At 39.7% G+C, this 13368-nt stretch overlaps 1 protein-coding gene across 3 annotated transcripts in view; it reads right to left on the reverse strand.

Moving 5' to 3' along the window:
* Window positions 1-13368, reverse strand: part of LOC140922366 (unconventional myosin-VI-like) — a 34142-nt gene that overhangs the window by 10473 nt on the left and 10301 nt on the right. For all 3 annotated transcript variants that reach the window (XM_073372358.1, XM_073372364.1, XM_073372371.1), the window contains 16 exons: window positions 13227-13356; window positions 12273-12430; window positions 11562-11653; window positions 10596-10668; window positions 9394-9521; window positions 8607-8702; window positions 5809-6012; window positions 4945-4983; window positions 4408-4574; window positions 4099-4156; window positions 3670-3747; window positions 3449-3578; window positions 3184-3274; window positions 2601-2662; window positions 1531-1619; window positions 572-789 (listed from right to left, as the gene is read on the reverse strand). In XM_073372358.1, coding sequence (XP_073228459.1) covers window positions 572-789; window positions 1531-1619; window positions 2601-2662; window positions 3184-3274; window positions 3449-3578; window positions 3670-3747; window positions 4099-4156; window positions 4408-4574; window positions 4945-4983; window positions 5809-6012; window positions 8607-8702; window positions 9394-9521; window positions 10596-10668; window positions 11562-11653; window positions 12273-12430; window positions 13227-13356 — 1813 coding nt within the window. The remainder of the gene's footprint in view (window positions 1-571; window positions 790-1530; window positions 1620-2600; window positions 2663-3183; window positions 3275-3448; window positions 3579-3669; window positions 3748-4098; window positions 4157-4407; window positions 4575-4944; window positions 4984-5808; window positions 6013-8606; window positions 8703-9393; window positions 9522-10595; window positions 10669-11561; window positions 11654-12272; window positions 12431-13226; window positions 13357-13368) is intronic.

Below are 13368 nucleotides of genomic sequence, written 5' to 3' on the forward strand. Positions count from 1 at the left end.
GCTTACAAGAGCTTCAGAAGCGCATCAAAGAAAAAACAAAAGAAATTAATGTTTAATGAGTGTCTTTATATCTGATACAAACACGGCTAAACTTTAGACCAAAATAGCCCCAGGATCTTTATCAACGAACCATTAGCGCTGTGTGCATTTTCATTTAAGAGTTGATTTACATAAATACGACTGTGAGTGGTCGCTTACGAGAGCTTAACAGCAAAGGAAAAGTCCCCTTGGGTAATCCCAAAAGTGGTCGCGGTCGCTTACAAGAGTTTTCATTACAAGGTTCAAGTCACAATTCAATCGAGGTTTCACAAAGGTGCTCGTAAATAGAGCTGGTCGCTTACGAGAGTGGTCGCAAGGAGAGCTTCGTCTGTAATTCAAATAGATTCGGTCGTTTCATCGTTAACATATTAATTTACCCAAATATTGTAACTAGTCATACAGATTTTTAATCGTTGAAATTTAGTTGTTACTTTTAACTAGCATTTTAATTCCTTGTATCAAATTAGATGGGTACGCGGCTAATTTGGAAACTTGTTTGTTGAAATTCATTCATTCATTTATTGGCACTCACATTCTTCTGTCTTCTTCTTCTTGTTTCCGCTTTCTCTCTTCTTCCTCCCTTCTTTTTCTCTCCAGTTCCATTTGTTCCTGGATTTTCCTCAGCCGTTCTTGTTCTTCTTCAATCTTCTGCTGCTCCACTCGTTTCTCCACATCCTTCAGCTGTTTGTTTAATTTTCCCACGAGATCAAAGTACAACGCATCGACAGCATCTCGCTTCATCAGTGTGTTCTACAGTGCAAACAGAAATAAGATTAGGAGTGTTTTTATACCTCTTGTATCTTCTCCTTTGCTTACTTTCAAAACAGGGCATGGGCGCATAAAGAGCTGCCATTGAATACACTCAGGAGTAACCCAGTGTGGGCTAGCATCTTGTCAAGTGAAGATAAGCAGTACCTGAAGCTGCTTCATGCAGATAGAAACCCAGTTTAACACCAATCGGTCTCGGGTAGGCCACTGTGGTCCATGCCGAGTTTCCACTTGTGATTATCCATAATAATAGATAGGTATGCATCTTCGGTAAAAAAGCCTGGAATGCTTATTTCTGCAAACATGGGTTGTCACGTAATTGTAACTCCGTTTCTTTGCACCTCAGGAAAACCAATATGACGTGGCGCACTTAAGTATTAGACACTGCCATTCTTTTATATGATATACGGAAGCCGCATCAAATTGCCGACTATACATGGAGGAAAATTGTTTTTCTGAAGTTGTCCACCGACCGGTTGGTGATTTTTCATTAAATAGCAGATTCGTGTCCTTAAATACTATTAAGAGGTAATGAGTTTGCTTCACAATTTTTTCAATATTGTCCACTCCTCAAGCGTTTAGTGGCCTAAGTAATATTAACGTTCCATTCAAGTTCTAGCGAAAGGTATATTAAGGCACGGAAGCGAGAACCTCATTATGGCACTTAAACGTTGTAAAGCTTAATGAGTATTACAGTTAAATGGCTTTTATTTTCCACGTTACCTTGACGTTTACAATAGCGTCTTCAATTGCTTTTCGAAGTCCTTCGACATTTTTCGCCAGCACATTGTGGTCTTTTTTCAAACCTGCCACTAAAACGAGAACATATCCACAGTTAGAATCAATGATCAGCCTTAATTAACTGACGTCTCGTTGATAAAGTGAGCTGTATTATCTAGCACACTGAGTCGCCATCGGCCTTTAAAGAAGACAATGACGAGTTAGCCACTACATTTTTAACAAGCTGGCTTAAGTTTTGAAGATTTACAAGATCGCAGTAATTCTACACACGATAAATCTACAGCCATCACACAGATCACAGGAAATGAAAATACATACGACTGCGTTTTAGGTCTAATACCATTTCTTACGGCTGTACCCGGCAAGCTCTTTTTCTATTTGGGTTAAGCCTCGCGCCTTTCGCCGATTTGGAAGGCTGGAGAGGGGAAAGAGGTAAAAAAGTTGGGAACGATTAAAATGCTTAAACAATGTTTGCAACAAGCATCGCCTCTTCTTTGTTTTATAAGGGGAGCTTTTGCAGGAGAGAGAAGCATACAGAAGATAAAACAAAAGGAAAGGTCGTTTCAACCTGGTAGTTTTATACTGAAACTTCCCCATGCATTGAAATATTTCTACCAAGCTTTACTGCACTGTTTTATACAGAAACGCACTTTCACCTGTTTTTGAACCTGTTTTCTTTCCATACACCCTTCCACGGTATTGTTTGCGGAGCTCAAAATAATGGCCCGTCAACGGACAATGTTAAGCCAAGATATTCATTTGTCCTGGGACAAACGGTTTGCCAGTCATTTTGATTGGACATGTAAGTAAGTGACCAGAATTTTTTTCACCATCACCTTTCAAGACGACAAGGAACTTTTTTTAACTTCACGATTTTACTTGGTAGGCTATTACGTTCAAGTTATTATAGTGTAATTTTTAACATTTTCACTGGTCAGAAGAGACACATGACTGAGATGAATTTCTTTGGCCGGTCAACACTACTGGCAACAGTCCAAATTTATGTTGAGCCCTGGTCTGCGTGGAAATGTTACATGTTGAGGACGTTTTACCTAGTTCTTCTAAATGAGTAAGTTGAACTTGCAGTCTTCTGATTTTAATGATCCCTTGGTATCTGCAAAAAAGGGGTTATTTCCATCATTACTATAGCTATGCAATCACTTCAATAAGAAGGGCGGACAGTAAAGTGTAATCGAATTTTCAAGACAGAAATTTGTCGTGACATTTCGTACTGAATTTGCTCGTTTTGTGGTAAGAACGTCAAAAACTGAAACGCTTTGTGAGACAAACATATTGGCCCATACAAATGTTCCGTTGGTTATGCAACAGTGCCAACGCTGATATTTCCAGCCTGGGCTAGCTGTGCGGGGCTACTTGGGCTATCTAGTTCAATGAATGATTACTTTGAGCCAGGACAGCTGGCGTTCAATATGAGGAATGGAAATATGCCTTTCTCCTGACGTATTTGGAGAAGGGTTCGACGGCATTTTTGCATCAGCAATTGCACCTTGAACTATTTTGACGTAGAAACAAAACTTTAGAGCCACCTTGTTGAACTTCGTGTTTTAAATTGCATATAATAATTAGAAAAGCGCACCAAGGTATATAAAATTCACACTATAATAACGTCCCTACCGCGGTTTGTGGCGACACACGGCCTGGAACATTTTGACCGTTTTCTGAATTCGAATGATGGCTTCTGCTCGGAAAGCAATCTTCTTCATCACTAAAATAACACAACACAACTCTTTTTAAGTCCATAACAAGGATTATTTCTATTACCCAGTTTTACATTAGATACAGAAATACATTGGCAGACATCGTTCGCCAGAAAAAACGTTGTGCTATGGCGTTCCAGTGACAAAAGGTGAAAATCTAGTGGCTTGAAAGGGAAGCTTACATTTAATGACGGACAGTGTTCCCCATATGGCTCTTCTCCACCGAGTTCTGATTAGCCATGTAAGAACTTTAGACACTATATTCTTCAAACTCGCAGGATCGGAATGCATAATTTCATCAAACTCTGCAAACTTTACAGAAGAAAATGAGAACTTAGTGCCGTCTTCAACAATTACTGTCATCTTCTTTTAGGTCCTTTTACAGAACATCAAAGAAACGTACCTTTCCAGGGCGAAAAAAGATTTTGGAAAGACCAAACTTGTAATCCTTGTCGTCCATGCCGAGAGCGTGAAACAGAGCCTGCAATATTGATACTTAGAGTTAACTTAACGAACTTCAGAGAAACGGTAGCCTGTAGAGCAAAGGTTTTTTTTAACGAAAGCTCGTTTGAAATTCGATCGCCCTAGGCCACCATTTTGGAAACAAATAAAAAAGAGGAGGGTTAGGAAAAGGGGCAGAGGGGGGGGAAGCGAAAATAAAACCCGTCGTCCTCCACCCAGGAATCATTTTTTGACTCGCACCAACCCTCTGTCTGTCTCATCACTCAAGATCGCTGCAGACCATTCGAAGGATTATTTAACGCTCGCCTTATACGCCCGCTCTGCAGGATTAAACAAATATAGCTATTCAGTACAACAGAGCAGTGCTTACTTTACAGAACATCCTAGGATCAAGCCGTGCAAGCCGAGGAGGCAAGTAATCTTTGTACCTGGAACAAAATCGAGAAAAACAGGGTAACTACTCTAGCAAAACTGGACTTCTGGCTTTTAAAAAGTTATTTGAGTGTGAACACCAGACCTACAGTTGTTGGGAAGTTACAAAAACATCAGCTCATAGGAAAACACTTATCGGGAACCTCACTCACCACACATGACATTGTTACATAATAAGATGATAAGTATGACCTAATTTATACTCTACTAATTTCTTACTGATGAAAACAAAAGGAATTTTACTTACATTTGATAGAGTTCTTTGAAGGGAGCTCGGGATGGCCAGCCATCCTGCATCAGCATTAGCACTGATACCATTCCAGCACACTCCAACTGACTCAAAATCGAGCCTCCTTCAAAATCCCGCGGAGCCATCTTGCCATTTGGCTTGATACAACGAATGAAGCTCGCACCCTGATATTAAACAGAACAATGTGCGATCAAAAAATGAATTCACCGCAGTGAAGGGAAAGTGACATTAAAGAGGTAAAGCATCGCGTTTACGTCAAACGGCAAACGCGAATTTGTACCACGTGACCAAGTTTCCCAAATACTTGTCGGTTACTGTTCATTATTTCTACAAATAAATTAGTAGTTTCATGCAAATTTTTGTCCATAAGAATTGTTTTGAGCTGCTTTCATTTGCGTATTTTCTATTTTGAGAAATTCTCAACTTGAATCTGACGTTTTCCGTTTGCCGTATACGTGAAACTTAAACTGACTATTAATACTTCTGTAATTACGTAAAAAGTAATTGGGCTTTTTAAATGTTAACTTTACTCACAGTATTGCCGAGTTTTTCCATCAACTGATTTAACTGCGTCTGTGAAAAGAAATTGATTTAAAAAAACAAAAAACATCATCTTGAGAAATATTTCGATATTAACTTTCAGCGACAAAAGGTCTCAGAAAAGATTTCTTTGCGTTGGATCTCTACGTTACTTTCTAGTTACAATGCCCTCACATTCTCAAGGGATTTCCTTTTATTGCTTCTTCCCAGAAAGTGGGGAACTAGTGACTAAACCCTGGCTCTTAGTTGGTCGCAACGAATAAAAAGAAAAGCGAGCGCCAAAAAAAAAACCGACAGTGTGTAACGAGCTGCGTGGTGCTGGGCGAGAACAAGCCATCGACGTGGCTTAGCTTCGCCAATTCTTGGCAGGGTCACCGCAACAGCTCGTGCCGCCAACTACTGCGGAACTGTAACAGTTCCTCTCCAACCCCCCCCCCCCCCCCCCCCCGCACCCTCCTAAAATGATAGATGGACCACCAAACCGTGGACTATGTCACCTACTCTTTACGAACAGTATGTGGGTTTTTTAAAGTCCCACAGAATTTATTATATGTGCAAAGGTTGTAAGACGGGGCCAACGGTTTATCTTCCTCATCCGAGTAGACTTAAAATTCTAACCGTTTGCAGATGTCTTGAGAAAGGCAGCACTTTCTCCTCAGTTATTTTAATACCCTGAGTTTTGGTCCAGCTAGCTACCCGCTCAGCGGACCAGCGCTTATCCAATTGAGCTAACCGGGTGGCGGATAACAGAGAAAGAGGACAAGGTGCAAGAAAATTCAGCATTACATTGACTAAACAGCCCCTTTAATACAAAAACAACAGAATAAACAACGACTATGTTAGGAATTCCACCATTACCCTGAACTTGTTGCCAACACTGATGAAACCAAGTTTCTTGCTGCCTCCTCGGTTGATGTTTCCACCAAACGACATTGAACCAATACCTTTCTTCTTTGGTGCAACACCTGGGAAAAGGCTTTTGAGAAAAGCATCCTTGCTATCCTGAATCAGCTCCTCAAGATCTCTGTGCAGTGCATCATTATCCTTCTCTATAAACTCTGCCTGTAAATTATGACAAACAAGAATGTTTAAGCTTAAAATTCGGCCCGTTTAGGGCAATAATAGAGACCTATTGGCTTTGGATTCTAAGACGAGGACAACTACGAGAACGAGATTTTCTCAATACTTAGGAGCTTAAGCAACGACGACGGCGACGGCAACGAGAATGCCAAAAGAGAAATGCGTTTATATTAGCAAAAAAGCAACTTTGCAAGTGCATCACGCTTTATTGTACATTCCTTTGCCGTCGTTGCACGACTACAACGTGAAAAAAAATCACATTTTGTCGAGGACGGGAACACAAGACAGCGACTTTCTTTTCCTTTTCCTGAACTTTGATACAGTCCCTTAGAACACAACCGTCCAAAACAATTTGCCAACATTTGCCGAATTAAACGAGATGGAATAAGTGTGATAAAGTTTGAGGCAGCGCGAATTCACTTTTTAAGTGACGATTTCTTAGCCGTCGCCGTCCTTGTTGCCTTAGCTCCCTACTAAGTAGGCGCGCGCGTAAACCAGCGCCTGTCATTTTGACGGGAAAACGTCATAACCGTGGTTAGAAGAGAAGGTCGTAGTGGCGAAACAAGTTATGAAATGTTAAGGCGGAATCCATCAGGAAATTGAGTAATTTTAATTTTCAGTGGACAAAAACCTTGTACCTTGTATGCAATATGCTTTAAACTAGGGTATCTAAAAGATAGTAATGCTGCGGCACATTCTGTTGATACTGACATTCGTTAGGCAGTGAGACTTAAAAGAATCAAAAATGACATTGAATGTCCTATTTACATGTTGGAAAGTACTAGAATAATTACTATCAGTCTATAGAAAGAACTCCTGGGAACGTTGTTTAGAAAATGATCAAGTGGTTATCAACTCTGGTTTTCCCACAGTAAATTGTAGGAAATAATAGAAATTGAGATTGTTTATCCATATATTTAATATACGGTGCACGATATTTTCTCTGGAAACACAATACTTTTCTTGCTGTTTGTTGCACTTTATTAAGTAACAGTTATTTTATTAGCTATATACTTATAGAAAACAACAACACAAAAAACGGAAAAAAAAAAGAAAGTAGAAAAAAATTAATTCGGTAGGACTCGAACCCGGCACCTTCGACTCGACGCGCCTACGCCTAACCACTACACCACAGAGGCTGATTACGTAATTCTTGGGAAAAGTGTTTCATTTCATTGCTTTTCTATGAAACTTCCGCCGGCAAGATGATCGCCAGCCGCATTAACCGAGCTATTAACAGTGAAAAAACAATGTAAACGCATATTCCATGGCAATGAATGAATGAAAGAACATAATTATGCCTTTCCGCTGTTATTTTGAAGCGAATGGTCAAAATCACATCCATTTTCGGCTCATACAGTTTCTTAAGAATAGCATTGCATGACATTTTCTCACTTTCACATCACCTTCTAGCAAGCTGGAATTTGTTTATCCTCCGTGTTGCGGAGTCGAAGAGCAAATGCTCATCTTCTCGTCAGGTTTAACACCTGGACGAGTCAACGGCTCTTGAACTGAAATCCACTCCCCAAGTTAACCGTGTCTTAAAATTTGGTAAGACCTCTAACCGTGCTGTAGAACTGAGCAGCGAACGATGCACTACTTCCCCGTGTTTTTATTTGAGTTATTCGTGGCGCAATGCACTCTGGTTAAATGCAATGCATTGTGGTAAAAAGTGTGGTTAAATGCAATGCATTGTGGTAAAAAGTGATGAATTCGAGAATTCGTCGCCCCTTATATATTTCCTTTAAATCTCGATTATGTTGCTGCTCGCTCCCTTCGGTCGCTCCGCAGCAATTATTCTGGTATAAGATTTTTGTCCACTGAAAATCAAAACTGCTCAATGTCCTGGTGGATTCCGTCTTAAAAGTTTTATGAAGCTTTCAGGGGTGTCTATTTTTTGAGAATGAGAATACGGGAAAAAATATCGTCCTCGAGTCTAAAGGTCTCTAATAGAGAGCTTAAGCAAAGACGACGCCAACGGCAGCGAAAACGTCACCAAAAAAGTGAAATAGCGCTGCTTCAAAGTTCATCGCTGTTGTTGCAACTCTTTTCATTCGTCAAATGTTTGCGATTTTCTTCAGGAGTTGAATTATAAAGGACCGCACCTAAGTTCACAAAAAGAAAAAGAAAATCGTTGTCATGTGTTCCAGTAAGTTTTACGTCGTAGTTGTGCAATGAGGGCAAGGAAATGTACAAAAAAGAATGATGTACGTGCAAAGCTGTTGTTGTTGTTGTTTTTTTTTGCCAATCTAAACATATTCCTTTTTTGTCGTTCTCGTTGCCGTTGCTTAAGCTCCCTGACGTCTTCACTGGCTTTGACTCTGACAAATTGTCAACAGGTGTTCTTGACTAGTTGTTGGGTGAGTATGAATTATCAAGATGAAGTTCGTAAAAACGCAAGTTCACTTATCGGTAAAGTTTTCGCTACCGTCGCCGTCGTTGTGTTATAAGTTTCGTAACATCTTAGCTGATACATGGAAAGTTGTTTAAAACTGAGAAAAAGCCAGTCATCTGAAGACATGAAAGTCATCTGTAAGTTGAAGTTTACTCGAAGAGTTCCATCAAGGTTTACTTACCGTGTTATAACAAACAGCTCCAGCGAAATGTCTGATAAGAAATCCTTCATCATCCCTCATTTTCTTGTGGTACATTAGATGAGACTTCCTGGGAATCTTAACATAAAGAAACAAGTTCAGCTGGTCAATAAGACTGATATATGACGTATGATAAGTGGACTCGTGCAGATATGCTCAGTCACTCGATTATAGCATCGTGTTTGGGAAAAAAAAGGACGCTAATTTTTCTATTAATGTTTCGTGCTAGGGCGAAATCCTACAGTGTGACCATTCAAATGAAACATCTTAAGCAGTACTTGCACATGGTACTATTTAATAAGTACGTAATTGTAACTTCCGTGTCTGTGGATGAAATCTTGTGGTGTTACTATTCAAATGAATTCTCTTGAGCAGTAGTTTCACATTGTACTATTTATTTAGTATGTAGTTCTAACTTCCGAGTCTGTGGATGAAATCTTATGGTGTTACTATTTAAATGAATTCTCTTCAGAAGTACTTTCACAAGACACAAGTTATTTGGCAAGTAGTTCTAACTTCTGATTCTGTAGACCCTGCGGTGTTACCATTCAATTGAAACCTTTTCAGCATTACTTTCATATGGTACTATCTGTTTTTTGGCAATTTAACAAAAGAAATTTGGAACTGTTAAATGTTGACTTTAAGCCACTTCTGGAAGTGAAAGAGTAAACTGGGTAGAATAGAAGATACACAAAATGTTCAAATAAAAAAAATGAATACCAAAAAAGACAAAACATGTTGATATCACTAGCAACAGAATTTCACCTACCGCCAGCCTGAAGTGATTCTTGTGTTTCTGATGAAGCTCTCGTGTGAAATGCTCTGCTGTTGGTTTAGGAAGTTTGCTCTCCTCGTCCAAAATGTCGATAATTCCTGTCTTTTTAGCCTCAATCAGATCTAAAATATCCAATATATTGATATTGAAAACATGTACAAGACGTATCATCCAGTAATTGCTGCCTTCCCGTTCTGTTTTTTTCTGAAAGGTTCTTCGTTTTTTTTAACATTTCCCTCCGCTCCCCTTGTGCTTTTACTGCTACCGACAAACCCATGGAACCCGACCACCGCTAGTCTCACACGCAACTGTTTTTGTTTCGTAGCACAACGCTCCTGAGGAGCGTTGTTTCGTGACGAGTCAAAAACGGCTGCTTCTGAGCAGTTATAGGGCGCTAAATCAACGACGACGGCGACGTCAATGAGAACGGTAAAAAAGAAATTGGTTTTCGAGTTTATTTTGGACTGAGAAACAACAACTCTGCACGTGCATCACCCTTTTTTGTACATTTCTTTACCATCACTGCACGACAACGACGCGCAAATGCCTAATTTTACGTTTTGTAGAGGCGACGTGAATATGACGTTTATCAGTGGCTAAACGAATTAGATGGGCTTTTTTCCAGTTCGAGTTGAAAAAGTCAATTTACCATCGTCAAATCCGAGACCAAAAAGCTGGCGTTACATGCGATAGACTTTCGTCCGAGTGAATCAAGAAAATGTACCAAACATTCCCTTGATAGACTCGGATGAAGGTATAGCGCTTGTAACGTCAGCTTTTGGGCTCAGTTTTGAATGACCATGGTAAATTGATTTTATTAACCCAGTTGTTAGTTTCCAATATCGTGCTACTGCCACACTAAGTTGGCTCGACTGTAGCACGACTTAAATTCAGATATCGAATTTAACTCAGTCGAATTGAGAACATTTTGTCGAAAACAAAGAATAGAGATAAAAACCGGTTGAATCAACTTTTAAAATGTTTTCTTCTTAGTTTAATTCATTTATAATACATGAATTAAGTTCGGCAAAGCAGTTGCTTGACGTTTCACACGGACCTTTCATTCTTCGGCCTTCTGTTTGCTTTGGTTTGGTTCACAAAAAAATAAATTCAAGATCATACAAAATATCGAAACTGATTGATTTCTTTTCCCTCATTCTTCTCATGACAAAAAGACGCACTTGGTAGATGCTTACCTATACAATCTTGATTATCCATGTACGTCACAGTCTTCACTCCCAGACCTTCTCTGTCGTACAACTCTTGTTCCTAATATTTGTGCAAAAATAATTTTCATTTGATCTTTAGAGATTACAGTTTGTTAATATTAGAGACCTTTAGATTCTAAGACGAGTACGACTACGTAGCCTGTGTACAGACGTCCCCTCCTCCCTCAGGAAAAAATCGGGAGCCCTCTCCCCATTTTTTCCTGAGGGAGGAGGGGACGTCTGTACACAGGCTACGACTACGAGGAAGAGATTTCCTCAATCCTAAGTGGTGCTCGCGCGTGAACCAGCGTCATTTTGGCGGGAAAACGTGGTAGCCGTCGTCACTCTAGTACGAGGTTTTATTTAGCAAACATGTCGTAATGGCGGAAACGAGTTTATATCAAATTGTAAAAGTTTTTTAATTTTGCGATAGAGAGGCTACTTAACCTCCTTCAATATAGATAACAGTACTATCTTTTCTAATGAAAAAAAGTGCAATGAAGCCTTCCGGGGTGTCTATTTTTTAAGAATAAGTCAGATTTCGTACTCGTAGTCGTAGTCGTTCTCGTCTTCAAATCTAAAGCTCTCTAATGCTTGGTACTAAACCGTCAGAGCTGACCTTCTGGCAGTTGGATGACCACCAAAAAAGTATCAAGAGGGGAGTTCACAAAATGTGGCACTGAGCGAGGAACATTGAGTATGAGAAGTTTCCCACCATAGCAAACGGTTTAGTCCCTAGCAAAACAAAGCCATGATATTAATTAAAAATGGTGGCTCAGTAGCCAATAAACGGGACAAAACAAAACACTGGCTAACCCCGTCCCTCAGTGCCATAAGGTCGCTCCAGGGAAGGGTGGGGTTGAGGGGACACGATTAACAGTGGCTAGTAGCAGCTGCCTATTAAAGGATCTTCCACAAATATCGAGGTGAGGTCAAAGCGCTCCATGTACTTACTTGTTTAAGAATCCTGTCATTAAATAACTGTTGAAGCTTTTCATTGCAGTAATTGATGCAAAACTGTTCAAAACTGTTGAATTCATAATATTCTGTCAAAAAACAAAAAAAATAAAAATATGTAATGAGACACATGCAATTCAAGAGTAAAGCAGAAACGGGAATGAATTGTTACCCGCGATGACAACTTTGCTCCCTCAAAAATATAGAAGCCATAACAACGAGTACTGTAAAGAGGAAAGTCAATTCTTCGGAATAATAATTAGCCAGTGAGACCCTTGGTCATGTCACTATGAGCTGCTACAACCTTGCAGGAGCCAAAACAGTCACCTTGAGTTGAATACTTTCGTTTTCTTTACTGAACAGTATGTACATGTATATTCCTCAAGGTTTTCTCAGGCAATTTAGTTTGTGGGGGACGTTAGGGGTGTTGGATTCTGGAAGAATAGGGAGGGAGGGGTAAGGCAAATGGGAGAGGAAAGAGTGGGAGGGAAAGGTACTGAAAGGGTGGGAAGCGGGAGAAATTATGCAAAAAAGCTTAATATTTTGAAATCGAAAAAGGGTTAAAGGGAGGAGGCCATGAAAAAAGGGGAAGGAGCCGGAAATGCAATGTAAGGGATCAGGTGGGAGGTGGGAGGTCTGGAGCTCCCCTCCCCTTCCCCCCTTCCCCCAACTTGGCACAAGTTTGACACTCCTTTGCCGTAGACTCACCAAAGCCAGCAATATCCAGCACGCCAATGTAAGTGGAAGAACTTTCAAATGGGAAGCACTGATTGACCTGCGCGACAATATGATCGAACAGTTTGGTGTAAAGCGCTTTGCCCAACGCATCTCTTGCAGCGCTGGCCTGTTCTGGCTTCAGTGGCACCCTGTGAAAAGACAACAGAAGAGAAACCCTCACTTGTCACCTTCAAGCAATCACATTAAAATGCGCTCATTGAAGTATTTAACACTACTGTTACTATGGGACTAACCAGACTACGTCTACTGACATGTCTACAACTGTCGTGGTAATATTAACCGTTCTGGCAAGATCAAAGATGTTTTAGATACTGTGATGTCTAGAAACTCTGTTATTATAACAAGCTCAATTGCAGGAACCATTTGTGAGTTTTCAATGGTTTATCTCGTTACTCTTTTAACCACAATATCTCATCTCCCATCAACACATATTTTTAGAAAAGAAAATATGAAACGTTGCACAAACAACGAATTCATTTTGGGTTATTACAATCTTAATTCTGACTTCATTTTTGATGATGTACCGATATTTTAAGGAGAAAAATGAATGAGATTAAGAGTTTAATTTGAAGCAATGTTAAAGAATTACCTCACTTATTAAATTTTTGTTCACAGAATGTATTAACTAACTACTGTTAGCATTAATATTGCACAAAAAAATGTTGCACACTCTTTACCAACCTGTTATAAATTACCTCATCATCACCTTTACCTTTAAATTTAAACAGCTAATTATGATAATAATGTAATGCTTCATAGTGATACTGATTAGCGTAAGTTACATGAATAAATGAAGATTTTTGCCTTGATTAGTGGTTAGATCAGTTTATTCAATTATGTTTAGTGGTCAGCAATAATAAAGCCATTACTAAAGCCACTGGAATGATACAGCACAATATTTGATGACGCTGTTGTTGCTCAGACCTCATGTCAGACCCTCCAGCTGACATCATTCTTGTCGTTAACGACATCTTCAGCTCTTCTGGAGACACATCCAGTAACTGAGCGGCAGTATGCAGTGAATTGGTGCTCTTTGATGACATAGCTGAACCACCTTAAAATACAA

Source organism: Porites lutea, chromosome 1, assembly GCF_958299795.1.
Source record: "Porites lutea chromosome 1, jaPorLute2.1, whole genome shotgun sequence".
In the NCBI taxonomy this organism is placed as follows: domain Eukaryota; kingdom Metazoa; phylum Cnidaria; class Anthozoa; order Scleractinia; family Poritidae; genus Porites; species Porites lutea.